We start from the raw sequence: 17,500 nt of genomic DNA on the forward strand, positions 1-17,500 counted from the left end.
TCAGTTCCTTCGTCTTTTGATGTATTCGAATCATTCCTAAAAAATGAATTTACTACACAATTAATTCGAGAAAATGGATTTGCTGCTCAAAAACCACAAAAAATACGTCGTTCAGCTGAAGCTAAAGGTGCATGGACACTTTTCGTTAGCTATCGTGGCCCAGCACCTTAATGTTGGTAAACAGACAGCGTTTACAACCTCGGGTTCATTACTTCCACCGGCTGTCACACGTGAACCGCGTGCGCGATTAAAAACTTGCAAAAAGTTTGTAAAAAAGTGCCTAAAAATGAGTTTCAACGATATTTTCAGCAAGCTAACGTGTGGCGCAAAATTTACCAACAAAAATAAGTTCCCACTAAAGTCCTCGGTAAGCCAGCAAGCGCTCTAGTTTATCTCCGAAACCTCCTCTTTCTCACGTAGGAATTTGTTCTCGCGTTTCAGCTCGGTCGACCACCGCTGGCCAAAATAAAGAAAGAAAAGGAGGAACCGGCCGAAGATACGGATCAGCATGATGCCTCGGGAACGGATAGTGAAAACGTGTTGGTCAACACATCCGAGGCAGACATTAAAAGCGACTCCCCATCGTCCGAGTCAGAAGATGACGAGGACCATCCGCCAAAGCGCAAGAAACCGAAAACGATGTCGGCCGAAACGCAGGAACAGATGCGTCGCTGTAGGGTGAAATCGTTGCGGAAGGTGAACAAAATCTACATTAAAAAGGCCAAAAAATCACCCAACGTGCCGGATGTGATTGAATCGTTCGAGGAGCTGTCCAGCGTGTACAAAGTTTCGAACCGACTGGTGGCAAACATCGTCGCGTGCTACAGCGCCCCAACGCCCGTGCAGATGCAAGCGATTCCGGTGCTGCTCCACGAAACCTCACTCCATGCCTGTGCACCGACGGGATCGGGCAAGACGGCCGCCTTTCTTATCCCGATCTTGCACCATCTAAAAGGACCGACGAAATGTGGTTTTCGGGCGCTCATCATCTGCCCTACTCGGGAACTGGCAAAACAGACGCAACGGGAGGCGCTACGACTTGGCGATGGCATGAACATACGGACACACGTGATACGCACCGTGGACGATCGAAGCAAATGCGATTACACCTTGGAGAGTGGGCGCAAGTATGATATCCTAGTAACCACACCGAATCGGATATGTTACCTGTTGGCCCAAAAGCCACCGCAGATTGATCTAAGCAAGTGAGTACATATCAAGAACACAGACCGGAACACGCGATCGACCATACGGCATCACTCAATACACGTTTTCTTGGCTTACAGCATCCAATGGGTGGTGGTAGACGAAGCGGATAAACTGTTTGAAGATTCGAAAAATTCCTTCCGTGAACAATTGGACACGGTGCTGAACGCGTGCGTAAACCCTACGAAGGTGGTGGCCTTGTTTAGTGCAACACAAACACGTGAAGCGGACCAGTGGGTCGCTAGTAACGTCCCGAGACGGATTCGTTTTTCCATCGGTCAGGTAAACAGCGCGGTTGACTCGGTGGAGCAAAAGCTGCTATTTACTGGCAACGAGAGTGGCAAATTGCTCGCATTCCGTGAGCTGGTAGCGCTAGGCCTGAGCCCACCGGTGCTGGTGTTTGTCCAGAGCAAAGACCGTGCCCAGCAACTATTCACCGAGTTAATCTACGATGGGCTAAACGTTGACGTTATACACTCGGATCGATCCCAGCGCGAACGGGATAACGTTGTGCGCGCTTTCCGCGAGGGCAAAATCTGGATACTCATCTGTACCGAGCTGATGAGTCGGGGTATCGATTTCAAAGGAGTGAATCTGGTTGTAAACTATGATTTCCCACCCTCCACCATTTCGTACGTGCATCGTATTGGGCGTACGGGGAGAGCCGGTCGCCAAGGAAAGGCCATCACATTCTTCACAAAAGACGACACGGCAAATCTGAAAAGGTATGTATTCACTGCGGCAACAATACGTTATCGTGTTGCTGATGTTTTGATTTTCCCCCATTTCACCTTCAGCATTGCACAGCTGGTTAAAACAGCAGGCGGTGAGGTACCGGATTATATGCTTCAGCTGAAGAGTGGATCGCGTCGCGATCGTGAAAAATTAGCACGCAAAGCACCGAAGCGAGCCATGATTCGTACCCTGCCTGCGTTTGAACTGCAGCAACTGCAGAGGAAGAAAAAGTTCGTGGCAAAAACCAAGGGGAAAATGGCCCGCAAAGGCCCTCCAGGACAGAAAGCAAAAGACAGTACGAACGAGTGAGCAGCCCAAAAAGGAGCCATAGACAAGCACATTTCCCACTCATGTTAACACATAATAAATGTCACGGAATAGTTCCTTTGGATACTGCGATAGTATTGTCAGAATTTTCTTCATTTCACACATGTTTGAGAGTATTCCATAACCAACATAGAGCATTGAAACTATTTACTAAATAAATTTTGCTACCAATTTTGCTAACTAAACCGGTAATTCAAGAACAGTTGGAACACATAGTTAAACTGTCACCATATTTCAGTCTTATCTGCTGTATTCGGTGCACAAATTTGAATTTCATTTGAACGTTTTGCCTTAGCGGTAATCGAAATCTAACCAGATCCTGCTGACAAATAACGGAGGCACCGGTTACATCACATAAGAGCGTCCATGGACATTGCTATTTCATTTGAATCAATTCTCAACAAACATATTAATAAACAACGCTAAGAATATTCGTGCGGCCCAACTTACTGCTCACGTCTTCATGCGCACGATCTCCGCATTGGCCAGTCGTACGATACGATTGAAGTCCGTTTTTGTGTACGAACGCCAAAAGTTGGATCTGGACCAGATAATTGCCGTATAATTCGGACTCTGTACGCCATGAAAGATGCGTGCAATCGCACGGCCACTGAAGTTATTTTCCCGATAACGGCATATCATCGTACGGATATCGGTCACTAGCTGCTCATCCGTTGTATCATCAGGCTGAAAGCGAAAGGATAGTCGAATAAGTACTCCGTCCTGAACCACCCCCCGGGGAGTGGTGTCGCATGATTTCAATCGCATTGTCGCATCCCATACCTCGGGGACGATTTCAATGTCCTCCTTGCTTATGTCCGTCACAAAATACTCTCGAATGATCGCCTTCAATTTATCGGATGGTCCCATAGGACAGTTTACTGCCTTGATCGGATGGATGCTCTTGAAGCATACCGCATTCAATGCATCAGATATATACTGAAGCTGAGCTAGCTGTGTCCGTTCCTGATGCGTTACACGTCCGTACAGTGTGTCGAGCGTATGATCTAGCTCCTCATCCGTTAGATCACCGGGAGCGCGAACACGAAATCCTAGATCGAAGAAACTGACCGACAGGGCCGACCGTTTGCGTGTCCCTGGGTTTTTGTCGGAAGAAAGAGTATCAACTCATTAGTTCACCTGTCACTTCAAACATTTTCACGATCGCCAACACCAACTAACCGCCCTCAGTAGTCCATTCGAGGTTTTTCAGCTGATACTTCACCACCCCACTATCCCACCCAATGGCGGATGCTACATCGATGACGGGAAACTCGATCATGGTCGAGGTGGCATGGGAAATGCCACGCTTCAAGTCAAGCGCGAAAGCCATTGCCAGCGGGGCACATTCTTTTGCCGCCTGACGTAATGTTCGCGGTCCAGCATACGACATCACCTTACACCGAATGTACGCCGGACTGAGGGCCTGTATGTAGCGCTGTTCATCGAGCTCCAGATAGCACAGGAACGTGGCTATGTTTTCCTCCGGAATATCCAGCTGCTGTATCGTCGATTCGATCGAAAAACAAATCTCGTGCCCTGGACACAATCTCCGATTACGTTTCGGCGCTGCAGGTGTTTGTGTTCCTTCCTTTTCTGTTTTTTCCTCTTCATCAAAGGCGGCATCCCAATCCATTCCATTAGCTGCCTCAATCTCCTGGCGCAGCTCATCGGCCAGCTCACTGAAGGAAAAGGAATAGAAAAGTAAAGCTGGCTCTTTTCGAGATTGCTACCCACCTACCGATTGCTGAATATTTTCGTGCACGCACACGGTACAAAAATCTTCTGCAGTAACTTCCGCACCACATGCCGATCGATGGAATTCGCATAGATAAACCGGCGCAACTCGTTCCGGTCGCTACCACGACTATCGAGGAACAGGTGACAATGCGACAGCTTACCATCGCGCCCCGCTCGGCCCACCTCCTGTACGTAGCTTTCGAAATTTTTCGGCATATTATAGTGCACGATCGCACGTATGTCTGCCTTATTAATGCCCATACCGAACGCGATCGTAGCGACGACGATCCGCAGCTCACCGCCCATAAACGCATTCTGGATCGTACGACGACGCGACGCCGGCATACCGGCATGATATGGTTCGGCCACGTAATTAAGCCGGCGCCGTTTGTTGCTACTAACCTTATCCTCTCGTTCTCGTGCCGCATCCTGGAAACAGGTGCGTATGAAGGTGGCGATCCGTTCGCAATCATCGCGCCGCGTACAGTACACGATGATCGATTCGAGCGATGCAAAGCGCTCCGATAGCAGCAACTCGACCAACGCTATGTCTCGATTTTCATCACGAGAAATCGTCAGCAGTAGATTGTCCGGGAGCGGAATATCGCTGATGATGCCATTCAGCCCATCCGGGATAGCAAGATGCTTTACGATGCTTTGCCTGTGAACGGTTAGTTCGGATCGGTTCAAATCATATAAATGAATTTAATGATCCAGTTGCACTCCTCCGCATACTTCCTTTACATACCGTGTTTGCACTGTGGCCGTTGCCGTCAGTCCCAGAATCGTCTTGACGCCCAGTTTCTCTTTCAAAACCTTTGCTCAACAGAACGAGAAGATGATGATATTGATCAAGTTTTAGGAACGTCCATAATCATGTCCTTCTTACCTTGCAGATCATCAGATAGCTTGGACGGAAATTGTGACTCCATTGAGATACGCAATGTGCCTCGTCAATACAAGCGAACGCAATCGGTGGTAGTTGGCGTAACAGCGATCCAAACCCGGTTGACTTCTCACCGGCCACCACCGCTTCCGGCGATACAAGTAGTACATCTAGCTCACCGGCAACGATCGCCGCCATCACCCGTTCCCGTACCCTAAAGGATCGAATTATGAGCACAGATAGACGTAAGAGAAGACACATAAATGTCTCAATCACTTACTTGGGTGTTTGGTTCTTGTGCAAACATTGAGCATTCAAAAAATCCGGCACCCCATGGACCTGATCTTCCATCAATGACACGAGTGGCGAGATAACGAGGGTAATGCAGTTCCGCTGTTTCCGGTACAGGTACGCCGGAAGCTGATAGCAAAGTGATTTACCCGCACCGGTACTGAGTGTGACTAGGGTGGACATTCCACACAGTACACGCATAACGGCTTGCTCCTGGCCATGTCGGAACGATTGGTGTCCGAACATGTGTAGCGCATCGAACACTTCCGGGGGTGTCGGTGGCAAAGTACCATCCGGTTGAAGAGAGTAGAGTGCTTCAATGGTACCTTTTGCACCAGCACCAGTCACCGTTACCTCCAGGAGTCCAGATTTTTTAAGAAAATTTTCCGGAATTACATGACCAATGTACGAAGCCGACTGCTTTCTCGTGTGCGGTGAGGTTTGATGCCCTGGATTGTCCTGCTCTGCGTTCTCGCTAGCCAAGTTAACGACCTTTTCCTCCTTGCAATCCGATTCCTGCACATCCGATTCGCTTTCCATTACATCCGGTAATGCCTGCTCGCTGTCATGTGATTCTTTCCACGTTGGATTGGCCACTGGCGGCAGGTTATCCATGCGATTCGAGTGCACAACTGCCGTTTTGGCATTCGCCATCGCTTCCGCTTCCTCAAGCGTGGGGAAGGAGGATTCTTCCTCTATCTCCGCACCGATCGGTAACAGCTTATCCTCGCGCACGTTCCGACACTGCCTAGCCATGTGGCCAACGCCGCCACAAAGATAGCACGTCAAAACGCCTCCATCGCATCCTCCCATATCCATGTCCGGGCCGGCTAAGGCGGCCACCTTCTTCGCCTTCCACTGGGACTTCTTGTAACGACTGTAGTTGATCGTTTTCTTGCCCTTTACAAACACCTTCTTGCGCAGATCGATGCGGACAAAATTTTCGTTTAACTTTCCGGCGGCCATCTTCTTGCGCATCGCCGTCTCCTTGCTGGACGCAGGACGACCCGATCCACCAGCACCAGTATCTACCAATCCGCTCGTACCTTGAATGAAACTATGCGCCAGCTGCGTATCGCGCATCAGCTCACGTATATCGACTCGCGGGACACTCTTTAACCGATCGAGCCCATATTCCGGTACGTACTCGTCCGGTTCTTCATCCTCGCCCCTGGGGGGCACTTCTTTTGCCGGCACCGGTGGAATCTTTTTCGTTTTGCGCTTAGCCTTCGAAGCAGCCGTTTTTGACGTCGATCCACCGGGGCTGAGTCTTGGCGATATCGGAGATCCTTTCTTTACCTTTGTCAAGGCACGTTTCGTCGTGGTCCTTCTCGGTGCCTTTACCACCGCTCGTGCGGTACTACGCGATTTGCGCTTCGGTGTGGCCTGTTCCATTGCCAACGCATGATCATCATCGTGAGACTCATCACTCATGCCCGCCGGTAATGGTGATCCTTTTAGTGCGAAATTTGGATCCTTATCCTCGTCATCCGCCGAAAAGTCACCAGCACCGTCAGGGCTTGTCGGTTCTACGCCATCATCGGCGGTCGGTGGATCACGATAATTTGCCGTTTTACGCGTTGCGCGAACCGACCGCGTCCGTTGCGGGAGCGATTTCAGGCTTTGCACAGACTTTTTCACAGTCGATCGTGCTGGTTTTGCTTTCGGCACCGACTTCTTGACTCGTTTTTCTGGTTCCACGACCGATACGGCTTCCTTTAGCTGCTGCTGTTGGACTCTTTCCATCGGATCTTTGTTTTCAACATCGACTGGAGCCGATGGAGGTTCCTTGGTGATTGGCACAGTCGGAACCTTGCTAGCTTCCAGCAGCTGCGGACTTCGGTTAAAGGCCGTGAAAATCTTCCTCTTCTTGGCCACGTGTAACATTCCCGGAGATGTTTTTGTGCTTTCTTCGTCCGAATTCTCCACCACACCATCGGAGTCGGATTGAATGGCTACCGGTCGATCGTATGCCGTCGTTTGAGCCATTGCTCGCCCCACATCGGTGGTGATCGTGCTGTTTGGCGCTGAAGGCTCCGTTTCCGTTCGATCCAACACGCTCAGAGATGACAAACCGAAGCTACCAGTGGATGCTAATGCTGCTAGATTAACGTTCCGTAGTCCATACGTGGTGGTACTAGCGTTAGTGGTGGTGCTAGATGATCGGACGAGATTACCGCCAACTGCCACTGGTATTACGGTCTCTTCTCCTACAATGCCGTCGCCCGACGATTGACGATTTAACCATCGCTCGTCGAGCTGATTGATCGGTTCACGTGTAACGGGCAGCAGTTTGTCCTCCTGCTTGGGATTTAAACAGTCCAGTTCTTTCGATTTCGCAGTGAGCAACGTTTCTAGATCGGGTAGCTCCACCTTTGTACCATTGCCCTGTGACGCAGCTCCCTGTGTGGATCCGCCAAATGAATTGCGGGACATTGATTTCCGTGGATTGCGCTTCGGAACCATGGTGGATGCCGTGGCCAACAGTTTCGACAGTGGCTTCAGAGAGGGTGGCTTTACAGCCGGCGAATCTATCTGCTGGGGCTGTTTAACTGGTTTCTGGCGGCTTCGTTCGTTGAGCCACGCATTTTGATTTAGCTCTATTTCTTGCTCGGCCACGAAATCCGTCTTCCGCTGGTTCGGTTGCGATCCGTCGATCGGTTCGGTTAGCAGCTTGCTCATCGACGAGCTCTGGCCAGCCAGAGCACTATCGTTAAGGATCGTTCCGCTTGTTAGCGGCCGCATACCATCCATTAACTCCTGGCTAAAGCTTGATTCTTGCGATATTAACGAGCCATCGAAATCATCGTCCTCATCGAGAGCATCCAACAGCGTGTCCTCCAGTAGTGTGGTCTTAAGGCGATAGTACACCTTGTACGAGTGTCTGATTTCACTGGGCGAATCGCGGATATCCAGCTGCAATCAGTTAGGAAAATATACAACGATGGCCATCCACCTATCCATCCATTTGAAACCCAATATTCCCTTACTTTAGACGGCACACGACCATATTTTAGCTTGAACTCCTTTTCCCACTGTTTCAACCGATATTTGCACTTTTGATACTTGACGCGAAACGCAGGATCCTCCATGCTGGCACTAATTTGCTAGTAATTATCAAAGAAAACCTTAATTTTCTATGTACAAGATCGGTCGGGCGGTTTTCTGGTCAGAATTTTCACAAATCTACAAAATTTGGCGGGAAAACGGTTCAAAACAGAAATTCCCCACTTGACCAATAACGAGCGGAAATCGGTCGGAAAACCCAACAGAAATCCTGGCACTCCAACGGCTCCGGGAAAATATGCATTTAGGTCTTTTTCGCTTTCCATTGGGCAGCAAAATTTACTCCAGACGCCTCCGTTCGTTTGATAATTTTTGTAAAAGTTTTTCGTTTTCCAGCCAAAATTGCAATGGCTATCTGGGATTCGGTCCTATTTTCCCCCGTAGTACGGCGAAGAGCTACTGGCAACACTGGTCCGAAGGAAAATGACAGCGAAATAAGAAGAAAAATAGTAAAATCCCAAATTTATATTTTTGGTTGTAAAAGGCGCACCACAAAAGACCCGTGCGAGGCGTAACTATCTTAAAACGCAAGTAAATTCCGTTCCCGAGCCAACAATAGTAGGGCGCTATTGTTCTTGCCCTGGTGTGTTGAATCACAGTTTGTGTCGTGTGTGTGTTTGTGGTGTGTGATTGCGTTTGTGCAGCGCGCGCGCCTCGCTAATCGCTGTTTTTGTTATCCGAGGAGGAAAACTTTACGGGTCCACGGTGGAAGAGGCAAAGCGATCGGAAATTGGAAAAGGCACTTCCGCATAACAACCTCTCGGAACACGGAATCGCCGCGCAGCAGGCAGCACCGGATAAGCGATGATTAAATTGTTTTCCCTCAAGCAACAAAAAAAAGATGGTGAAGCGACGCCAAAGGCCGGAGGACAGAAGAAAACTTTCACCGCCGCACAGCTGCGGATTACCAAGGGTTAGCTGCCACGACCTACGAATCATTCAAACACAAACATTCTAACATCCATTTACTATCCGCCCTCCAGATATCAATGAGCTAAACCTGCCGAAAACCTGCGCCACCGAATTCCCGGATCCGGATGATCTGCTCAACTTCAAGCTCATCATCTGCCCCGACGAGGGTTTCTATAAGGGCGGCCGTTTTGTGTTCAATTTTAAGGTAAACAAGCACTGGCCAATCGCGTCAAGTTTAACCGTATTACTGTATCAATAATACATATCCCCTCATTTCGTTATTTTCCGTAGGTTGGTCCGAATTATCCGCATGAACCACCGAAGGTCAAGTGCGAAACGCTGGTGTACCACCCCAACATAGACCTCGAGGGCAATGTGTGTTTAAATATTCTGCGCGAGGACTGGAAGCCCGTGTTAACGATCAATTCGATCGTGTACGGACTGCAGTACTTGTTCCTGGTATGTAATTGTTACTGTCTCGATTTGATTGTTTCAGCCATGGCCGTCGAAATGGTTCGCTGGCCTTCAGTTAGATTGATTTCTCTTGCAACATTCATTTTAAAGGCCAACCCAAGCAGTGGCCTTCTACGTTTGCGGTACTGTAGATTGCAATTCAAGAAAAGAAAAGGGATCTTAGATGAATGGCGTACAAGAGTTGCTACAATCAACCTGTTTGCGAGCCGGGGATAAGACAGATCATTTATTGATATTCTTATCTTTTTAGGAACCGAACCCGGAAGACCCACTGAACCGAGAGGCGGCAGAGGTGCTGCAAACGAACCGGCGTCTATTTGAGCACAATGTATTCAAAGCTATGCGCGGCTGCTACATTGGCGATACTTATTTCGAGCGCTGCCTCAAGTGATATATAAATTCGAAATTAACTCTTAAATGTTGCGTTTATTTAATAATTCTTACGATCGGCGGGCGCTATTACATAGATTTTAATTATAACTGAGTGGCGCCCCGCCCTCCCGAAGCCCTTTTGCGAGCGGAACGAGCAGCCAGAACGTGCGCGAATCATACACGATGAATCGTGAATGGGATGGAATGTTGAACCTTTAGTGGTGCACCAGACTGAGGCTGGAAGCGATGATTCGAGACGAGAGAAATACAGAATAGCCAACAAGCGCAGCTCCCAATGACCTATTTCCATCAAAAGAAGCTAAGACGACGGCCGAAGAAGTAATTGAAGAAGGTGTGTGCAAAAGGTGCATAGATCGTGTGTGCATACGTACACGCGTTAGATAGCGAAAACGAAACAGAACACAGCTCAAACAATTGATATCGTTAGACGGGCTCCCCAGAACCTATATTTTCGCCCTGAACGCCAACCAGAAACACACTAATCGGCCCAGAGCCTTACACTTATCATCTGTGCTATCTATAACTGCTGCATACGGACCGGACACACAAAGAAGGTGGATAAATGGCACAATTTCGTCAACTTTCCGGAACGGAACTGAGTAACCCTTTCTGTGGACACAGCATGCATAGTTTTTAGACAGCAGCAGGTTGCGCTAAACCGTCTATAGTTCATCCCGTTAGAGAGCCAATGCTGAGTGTAACAAAATGAAAAGCTAAGTAGTAAACACATGTAGGAACCCAATAGCGGTGGCCTCACCAAATCCACTCGGACGATGCGTTAGCAGTGGACTATTATGAGCACCCAACACACTAATTTGCCCTCTTCCCTTTGCGAGCACTTTTTCGACTGCTGTTTGTTCCTAACTGATGATGATCGTAGTGTATCCCTTTCTAGACTAGCCATACGAAGGTTGATAATGGTGTGGACATAGCAGTGGGGAGAGACTCTAGAGACAAAAGGAGAAAAAAAAAGAATCAAGAAAACAAAACTGTATGCGACGGAAACAAATGAAAATTGCATGAACGAATTCATAGAGTATAAACAATAAACATTTATAACAGGACTCCGTTGCTTGAGCCTCTTTTCCGTGTCCATAGGTACGCATTCCCGTACGTACCGGGTGGCCACCATTTTAAGAATGCCAACATAGGAACTGGCAACTTGTTGCACCTGTTGCTTGCCCCTCGATGCATTTCCACTCTTAATTTATGCTCGTACTGTGTCCGTCTGTTAGGCGCGTTACCATGCCGACGATGGTAACCATTGGTGCAGGCGGTAACTATGTAAGCGTCCTCCACAACAACCAACTAACTAGGTAGCCGGGGCGCTGCTGGAACGATGCTGCTGCATTTGCAGTTCCGGTGTTGTGCCGAGAGGGATCGACTGAAATCTACAAAAAAGAAAATGGAGAAAACCGACGAGATGACCACAGATGAACCGACAGAAATGATGAATCTGGAACCCTCAGCCATCATCGGTTTTGATGGTGTGTAGACAATAAGCATACGGACCCAGGATCCACTTGCATCCGCGCTTATTATAATAATGTATCTAATCTTTCTTCTTTATTCCTAGGTCATGTCGTGTGTGGTCTGCGAGTCCATCCCGACCAACGGCACTTGGTGTTTCCGCTGGGGAATGAAATCTCCATCTATGAGTTGGATACCAACAAGCAAACGTTTTTACGTGGCCACACCAACACCATTTCTACGCTGGACATCTCGACCAGTGGCCGAATGGTGGCCTCAGGACAATCGAACCACATGGGCTTCCGAGCGTACGTGATTGTGTGGGATTGGGCCACGCGTAAAGAAATCTCCCGTTACGAGCTACACCGCGTTCGGGTGCAATCCCTGTGCTTCTCGTCCAACGATCAGTTCCTGGTCAGTCTCGGTGGTAAGGATTGTGGTTCGATCATCGTCTGGGACATCGAGCAACGCACTGCCATCTGTGGAACCAACGCTACCAAGGAGACGACGGGCGATGCGACGAAGGTGTGCAGCCTGAACAAACGATTCACGACATTCGTCTCGGGTGGCGATCAGAACCTGCGCGTTTGGAACATTGACCGGGAACGCAAACGGCTAACCGTACAGGATGTGGCAGTCGGTAAGCTACGACGAGAGTTCACCGGGATGCGCATTTCACCAAACGACGATACGCTGTACGTCGGAACGATGAGCGGTGATATCGTGAAAATCAATCTGAACTGCAATCCAAACCCGAGCGTACCATCCCAGGACAAGATGCCGGTACTGCTCGGGTGCTTCGGTAAGCACAACGCACGGAAACCACCGGGGAAGGATTGCGAAAAATATCACTATGGTGTACGTGATTTGCTTCTACTTCCGGACGGTAAGCTCATCATCGGAGCCGGTGACGGAACGATTGATCTGGTGCAAGAGCGGAACTGCAATTTCAAAAACTACCGTGGACCTACCTGGCCTGAACTGAAGTCGGTAAGGCAGTGGAGGGCGCATGGATGGACGAAGAGAAGAACGACCTCTGATGATCTAACATCCATTTTAGCTGCATTCGACGAAAATTGATGGTGTTGTAACTTCGCTGCAGATTGTACACGGCAAAACGCTCCTAATTGGTACGAATGGGTGCGAAATCTATTCGCTGGATCTGGGGAACTTTTCTTCCAGTCTGCGACTGCTTAAAACATGTCATACCAACGCGGTTTATGATATTGCTTTCCCATAGTAAGTTGCGCCGAATACTATTTCTAGCATACGCGAGAGCTCATGGAATCTTTTCTATCCCTTCTCCATCGAATAGTAACTTTTCTCTGGTATTTGCGACCGCAAGCCACGAATCGATTCGTATCTGGTCGACATCCAAGATGCAGGAATTGCTACGAATCGTGGTACCGAACTTTGCCTCTTCCTCGATCGTTTTCAGTCGTGATGGAAAGAGCATCATATCGGCATGGAACGATGGTGTGATCCGTGCCTTCACACCACTGTCGGGGAAGCTGATCTACGCTATCCCGAACGCGCACAACAAGGGCTGCTCGTCGGTGGCTGTTACGAGCAATGGAAAGATCGTAGTGAGCGGTGGTATCGAGGGCCAGGTGCGTGTCTGGAAGATTGATCCGTACGTACAGAGTCTAATCGGGGTGCTGAAGGAGCACTACGGACCGATCGAATCCGTCCACATCAACAGCTACGATACGGAGGTGGTGTCTGCTTCGCGCGACGGTTCCTGCGTGATCTGGGATTTGCTCCGATTGACGCGCAAGCATGTGATCTTCGCACACACACAATTCATTGCCGCCCAGTACTTCCCGACCGGGGTTCAGATTCTAACGGCCGGTTCCGATAAGCTGATTGGATACTGGGAGGCGTACGATGGTAGTCTGGTGCGCGAGGTCGAAGGCTCAAAGTCCGGACCGATCAATGCGATCGATATGAACATGATCGGAGAGTATTTTGTATCGGCCGGGACGGATCAGATCGTGCGGCTGTGGAACTATCAGCACGGTGTAGAGGTTGCGGTCGGTATCGGTCACGCAAGCGCCATCACCTCGGCCCGATACAGCCCCAATGGAAAGTTTCTCGTTACCGGATCCAGTGATGGTGGTATTTTCGTCTGGAAGGTACCTGAGGTAAGGTGGCTTGACTTGGCGTTTACAGAATAGACGCAATCGAGAAATACGACGGACGATTGCTCTGCTGTACTACGTAATAGGTCTTATGTCGTAACACGGCACTCGCTGAGAAGCCATTGACGGGTCGGTTACATTCTGCTTCTGTTACAGAAATTCCATATGAAAATACCGGACGACATTTTAACGAGCGCGACGGCCCGCAATGAGCAAACGAAACCATCGAGCAAAGCATCAAGCGCCACCAAAGGAGGCAGCGCAGGTGAGGTAACAGCCGGCAGCCGCAAGACTACAACTCCACCATCTACCGGTGGTAGTCGCACGATGCGCGCCAATGCTGGTATCGAAAACGTACGCCAGATCGAGTCGGGGCGGTTCAAGCGTTCCGGAAGCCAAATCACCGAGTGTCCGGCCGTAGATCCCAAGGCACAGCCAACGGTCGACCCGCGGGTGGATACGGCTTCGCTGGCCGATGATCAGGAACCGTGGGATACCCGATCGATGGCACAATCCGTTAGCCAGATGCGCCTTTCTGCGGGGGGCCAATCGGTGGCCAGAAGTGATTCGAAGGAACACCGCCCGTAATCAGCAAACCCGAGTGATGTTACGCCATCCCTCTAGTCCTCCGGGGATGGCTTTTAAACTTTATTTTATTTTTGAGAAAACATATAGCTGGAACACGTTGGTTGCAAAATTCGTACGGAACACGCTATTAACTATTTATCTTTTATCGCAAGAAGATTCGTAATAAAGGTATCGATTTCGAGACGTGCCTGTTTTAGTTGCGGAAAGTCGCTCTCCTTTGGTTCGTACATGTTGGCACAGTGTGCAGTTCCGTCGATAAAGATCACCGGAGTGTGTAAATCATTGCTCTCGGTCAGCCCTAGACGATGCCACGGATCGATTGAACCGTGCACGTACAACACATTGGTTGTGGCCGGATTCAGGGCACCGTAGTTTACGTTCGTACGATAGATACCACGAGCAAGGGCCGCCTCTCCGAACCTTGCACCATAGATGTCCGCACACTGGCGCACGAAGAACTCGGCCGGGAAGCGATCGCCAAATACTGCGCTGGCATTGTTCGACGTTTGATAGAATCCAAACTCGTTGCACGTCTGGAACGTCCACTGTCGGGCTGTGTGGAGATAAAAAGGAAGGGAGAATTAAGGTTAACCGAAGCGCCAAATCCTTGCCACTCCTCTGACCACCTACCTCCACTGGCTACCTCTGAGTCCCAGGAAATGTTTTGCATCTGGCGGACGGACTTGTCGTACACGTAGTCAAGGCAGCTTTGATTTCCCTGTTCCAACAGCATGCGATTTACCTCAGCCAGCCGACTCACGGGCGCTCCGATCGTAGTGTTCATCATTACATCGCACACCTCGTCGATCGTGATCGTCGCGTGTGGGCTGTTGTCCTTGTTGTACTGTACCACGCCGGCAAAGTTACTAGCGAGCCCCTCGAATAGACTGGCCACATCCAACGGATTGTCGATCGATCGTTCGATCGGATCGCACAACTTGAACTTATCGTTCAACGTTCGTTGACCGATCATGTGCTTCAGCAGGGTTTCGGCCTGCTGCATCGCACTGCGAACCGCTTCGACGCAACCGGGCGAGTAGCTGGCCAGTGAACGCACCACGGTATCGTAGTACTCGATGAAATCGATCTTGGCCAGCAACGGTCCGCTAGAGCTGATCGAACCATGGACCAGTGAGGGATACTTTTCGCGCAGCCATGCGGCCAGCGATCCCGGATAAGATCCACCGAAGGCGATCCAAAGGTTCGTTTGGGGCTGTAGTTGGTACTTTTCGTTCATCGCCTCGATGAAATACGCCAGATCGGCTAGCGCCTGCTCCGACGTAAGGTAGGCCAGGTTCTTGGTGGAGAGATCGGTGGTCGGATGACTCTTGCCATAGAATCGGTGCTCAAGCTGAAAGCAGAGGGCACCGTGCGTTTCCGCGTAGTGGATCCAGGCACCTTCGTGCATCCACCGAGCGGTCGCTTCACCTTCGCCGCCAATCATTAGAAACACGGGCGAGTGCGGATTGCTCGAGTCGAAGAACTGATCATTAACGTAATATCGCTGCTGCCAGGTGGCCTCGTTGGTGGGGTCATTGTGGTCGAGGATTTGTTCGAACCACTGATCGGGCGTTTCCTCAATGTGCAGCTGCTGACCGACTAGCGCCTCGCTTGCACCGTCAACCTTCGTCCTCGTCACGGTGCGAGACGGTGCATCCGGATGAAACCGTTTCCCTCGCCAAAAACTACGCAATCCATTTACTTCACCTAACGTAAAAAGAGCAAATATGAACACCAAGACGGTGCGCTGTAACGGCACCCTTGCCATGCTGCTACGACTGGCTAACAAAATGGATTCGTTCGCGAACAACGAAGAGAACGACACAAAACGGGGTAGTGTACGACGACCTCTCTGTAGTATCGACCAAACTGACCAGCGGACAAAGAACGACTGATAGAACGAAGGGACGTAATGCGTTCTTAACACCTTGCCTACGCCAGACGCACGTACAGAACGGCTGATAAGTATTATCAATGTTCTTCTCTCGCTCCTTCTACGGTTCGTTGGACCAACGGATGCGCTGGTTACGCGCTAATCGAATTTGTTGTTGATTCGTTGCTCGTTTGCCCGAGTTATTCCGTATCGGCAACCGATAATATATTCTAGTTATATTCTGAAATTGAGCGGAAGAATGGTTTAAATCATTTTTCGCTCACAGAAATTGAGAGCAAATTTAAACAGTTGTTTCTTTTCCCCGTTTGTTTGTGCCTCATCAAGTGTTCAATGAAAATGATTAAATTGTTAATAGGTTTTATTCTTACCATTAAACAACACGAAAATCGTTGTTATTCCACGCAATGGCCATAAAACGACTCTTTTAAATTCCATGATAACGTCCGTTTCAAATTGTAATGGCGCGAAAGCGGTACCCGGTCAGCAAGGTTGTATAGCCTGGGTCACACGAAGCGTAATACCAAACGTAAACGCGTCATGTGTCCTTTTTGTGGTTTGTATCGATAGTTTGTGTTCATTGAGTGTCCGTTTAATCCTTTTTTTTGCAAAAAAAATGGCAAAATTTCACGTGAAGGCCGAAGGAGTACGAAGAAGAACGAACTTCAGTATAAATCTGCAAGCCAACCACAGAAAGTTTTGCGCTTCGTGTGGCTCAGCCTGTACAGCTGGCATTCAAGCACTAGATCTGCTGCATGGGTAAGAAACTGCTCGGCTGCGTTCATCGTGTGTGTGCGCTCGCTTTTTTCGGCTGCGCGCCTGGATTAGTGTGTGGCTTCGTTGAATCGTCGTGCGCTTATTGAGCGGAGGAAAAATTGTCCAATTAAATGCAAATAGAAAATCTCCACCGCACAGAACCTTCCACAGAAAGGTGCAGCATAAGTTTCCGCCGTGCTAGCGATCGTTGTTGTTCCGAGGCGGGTTTTGCTGGTGGAATTCTGGAACGTCGGGCTTCAAGGTGAAAAGTGAACTCCCTGTCTGGCTGGTTTGTGGAAGGAAGGGGTGCAAATCTTCATCATCATCGGTCGCCATCGAGAAGCGCAAGATCAGCGTAGTCCATAATTACAGTGATAAGGTTCACGGGTTGTTAACGCACCTCAAACTCGTGATCTCTCACGGTAGAATCCGCTTGGAACAGCTTCGATCGCGCGTGGAAAAGAGGGCGAAAAAAAGGGTCGATCGTCGTGTGTCGTCATCGCGTGGTTTCAATTTCTTAAGGGTTTGTTTTCTCTCTCTCTGTCTCTTCCTGCGCCTTCTACGTTATCCTTTCTTAAAACAAGCAGTGTCAGTGTGTGTGCGTGTTTTAACGTGTAAGTGAAT

At 49.4% G+C, this 17,500-nt stretch overlaps 7 protein-coding genes across 12 annotated transcripts in view; 4 read left to right on the forward strand and 3 right to left on the reverse strand.

Moving 5' to 3' along the window:
• LOC125953307 (elongator complex protein 5) overlaps nt 1–110 on the reverse strand; it is a 1,017-nt gene extending 907 nt beyond the window's left edge. The window contains exon 1 of the mRNA XM_049682787.1: nt 1–110. This exon is cut by the window's left edge and continues 60 nt beyond it. Within this exon, the coding sequence (XP_049538744.1) occupies nt 1–34 (34 nt within the window). The 5' untranslated portion in view covers nt 35–110.
• Nucleotides 111–235: 125 nt separating this feature from the next.
• LOC125953298 (probable ATP-dependent RNA helicase DDX52) lies at nt 236–2,340 on the forward strand. The gene is made up of 4 exons (XM_049682771.1): nt 236–367; nt 442–1,205; nt 1,287–1,931; nt 2,004–2,340. Exons 1-4 carry the CDS (start codon nt 287–289, stop codon nt 2,248–2,250), a joined length of 1,737 nt encoding a protein of 578 aa, XP_049538728.1. The 5' UTR covers nt 236–286; the 3' UTR covers nt 2,251–2,340.
• LOC125953289 (uncharacterized) lies at nt 2,332–8,329 on the reverse strand. The gene is made up of 8 exons (XM_049682757.1): nt 8,176–8,329; nt 5,175–8,101; nt 4,898–5,108; nt 4,757–4,824; nt 4,010–4,669; nt 3,451–3,950; nt 3,052–3,365; nt 2,332–2,955 (listed from the first exon to the last, which is right to left on the reverse strand). Exons 1-8 carry the CDS (start codon nt 8,275–8,277, stop codon nt 2,722–2,724), a joined length of 5,016 nt encoding a protein of 1,671 aa, XP_049538714.1. The 5' UTR covers nt 8,278–8,329; the 3' UTR covers nt 2,332–2,721.
• A 334-nt stretch (nt 8,330–8,663) lies between these two features.
• On the forward strand, nt 8,664–10,044 carry LOC125953312 (NEDD8-conjugating enzyme Ubc12). Of its 2 annotated transcripts, XM_049682794.1 has the most exons (5): nt 8,664–8,782; nt 8,934–9,164; nt 9,235–9,368; nt 9,455–9,622; nt 9,888–10,044. In XM_049682794.1, exons 2-5 carry the CDS (start codon nt 9,056–9,058, stop codon nt 10,026–10,028), a joined length of 552 nt encoding a protein of 183 aa, XP_049538751.1. In that variant the 5' UTR covers nt 8,664–8,782; nt 8,934–9,055; the 3' UTR covers nt 10,029–10,044. The 2 variants fall into 2 exon arrangements, with proteins under 2 accessions (XP_049538751.1, XP_049538750.1); XM_049682793.1 differs by having other exon boundaries at nt 8,664–9,164.
• A 1,325-nt stretch (nt 10,045–11,369) lies between these two features.
• Nucleotides 11,370–14,229, forward strand: LOC125953293 (cilia- and flagella-associated protein 52). The gene is made up of 5 exons (XM_049682763.1): nt 11,370–11,517; nt 11,607–12,490; nt 12,561–12,739; nt 12,816–13,644; nt 13,798–14,229. The coding sequence occupies exons 1-5, from the start codon at nt 11,370–11,372 to the stop codon at nt 14,227–14,229; spliced, it is 2,472 nt and encodes an 823-aa protein (XP_049538720.1).
• On the reverse strand, nt 14,222–16,123 carry LOC125953300 (putative serine protease F56F10.1). The gene is made up of 2 exons (XM_049682773.1): nt 14,860–16,123; nt 14,222–14,782 (listed from the first exon to the last, which is right to left on the reverse strand). Exons 1-2 carry the CDS (start codon nt 15,995–15,997, stop codon nt 14,361–14,363), a joined length of 1,560 nt encoding a protein of 519 aa, XP_049538730.1. The 5' UTR covers nt 15,998–16,123; the 3' UTR covers nt 14,222–14,360.
• Nucleotides 16,124–16,919: 796 nt separating this feature from the next.
• LOC125953305 (guanine nucleotide-binding protein subunit beta-1) overlaps nt 16,920–17,500 on the forward strand; it is a 4,502-nt gene continuing 3,921 nt past the window's right edge. The window contains exons 1-2 of one of the 5 annotated variants that reach the window (XM_049682785.1): nt 16,920–17,051; nt 17,461–17,500. The exon at nt 17,461–17,500 is cut by the window's right edge and continues 711 nt beyond it. The gene's annotated coding sequence lies outside the window, so the exon portion shown is untranslated. The other 4 variants (XM_049682784.1, XM_049682782.1, XM_049682783.1 and 1 more) reach the window with 4 other exon arrangements.

The sequence above is a fragment of the Anopheles darlingi genome, chromosome 3, assembly GCF_943734745.1.
Source record: "Anopheles darlingi chromosome 3, idAnoDarlMG_H_01, whole genome shotgun sequence".
Taxonomy (NCBI): Eukaryota; Metazoa; Arthropoda; class Insecta; order Diptera; family Culicidae; genus Anopheles; species Anopheles darlingi.

Excerpts from the sequence above, each read along its gene's own strand:
- LOC125953298 (XM_049682771.1), top strand. The coding sequence starts at position 287 with ATGAGTTTCAACGATATTTTCAGCAAGCTAACGTGTGGCGCAAAATTT. Across the intron at positions 368-441 it reads AGTTCCCACTAAAGTCCTCG|CTCGGTCGACCACCGCTGGC; the intron begins GTAAGCCAGCAA and ends CTCGCGTTTCAG. Across the intron at positions 1,932-2,003 it reads GACACGGCAAATCTGAAAAG|CATTGCACAGCTGGTTAAAA; the intron begins GTATGTATTCAC and ends TTTCACCTTCAG.
- LOC125953289 (XM_049682757.1), bottom strand. The coding sequence starts at position 8,277 with ATGGAGGATCCTGCGTTTCGCGTCAAGTATCAAAAGTGCAAATATCGG. Across the intron at positions 4,825-4,897 it reads GCTATCTGATGATCTGCAAG|GTTTTGAAAGAGAAACTGGG; the intron begins GTAAGAAGGACA and ends TGTTGAGCAAAG. Across the intron at positions 3,951-4,009 it reads ACGAAAATATTCAGCAATCG|TGAGCTGGCCGATGAGCTGC; the intron begins GTAGGTGGGTAG and ends CTTTTCCTTCAG.
- LOC125953312 (XM_049682793.1), top strand. The coding sequence starts at position 9,056 with ATGATTAAATTGTTTTCCCTCAAGCAACAAAAAAAAGATGGTGAAGCG. Across the intron at positions 9,165-9,234 it reads ACAGCTGCGGATTACCAAGG|ATATCAATGAGCTAAACCTG; the intron begins GTTAGCTGCCAC and ends TCCGCCCTCCAG. Across the intron at positions 9,369-9,454 it reads GTTTTGTGTTCAATTTTAAG|GTTGGTCCGAATTATCCGCA; the intron begins GTAAACAAGCAC and ends TATTTTCCGTAG.
- LOC125953293 (XM_049682763.1), top strand. The coding sequence starts at position 11,370 with ATGCTGCTGCATTTGCAGTTCCGGTGTTGTGCCGAGAGGGATCGACTG. Across the intron at positions 11,518-11,606 it reads AGCCATCATCGGTTTTGATG|GTCATGTCGTGTGTGGTCTG; the intron begins GTGTGTAGACAA and ends CTTTATTCCTAG. Across the intron at positions 12,740-12,815 it reads TATGATATTGCTTTCCCATA|TAACTTTTCTCTGGTATTTG; the intron begins GTAAGTTGCGCC and ends TCCATCGAATAG.
- LOC125953300 (XM_049682773.1), bottom strand. The coding sequence starts at position 15,997 with ATGGCAAGGGTGCCGTTACAGCGCACCGTCTTGGTGTTCATATTTGCT. Across the intron at positions 14,783-14,859 it reads CTCAGAGGTAGCCAGTGGAG|CCCGACAGTGGACGTTCCAG; the intron begins GTAGGTGGTCAG and ends ATCTCCACACAG.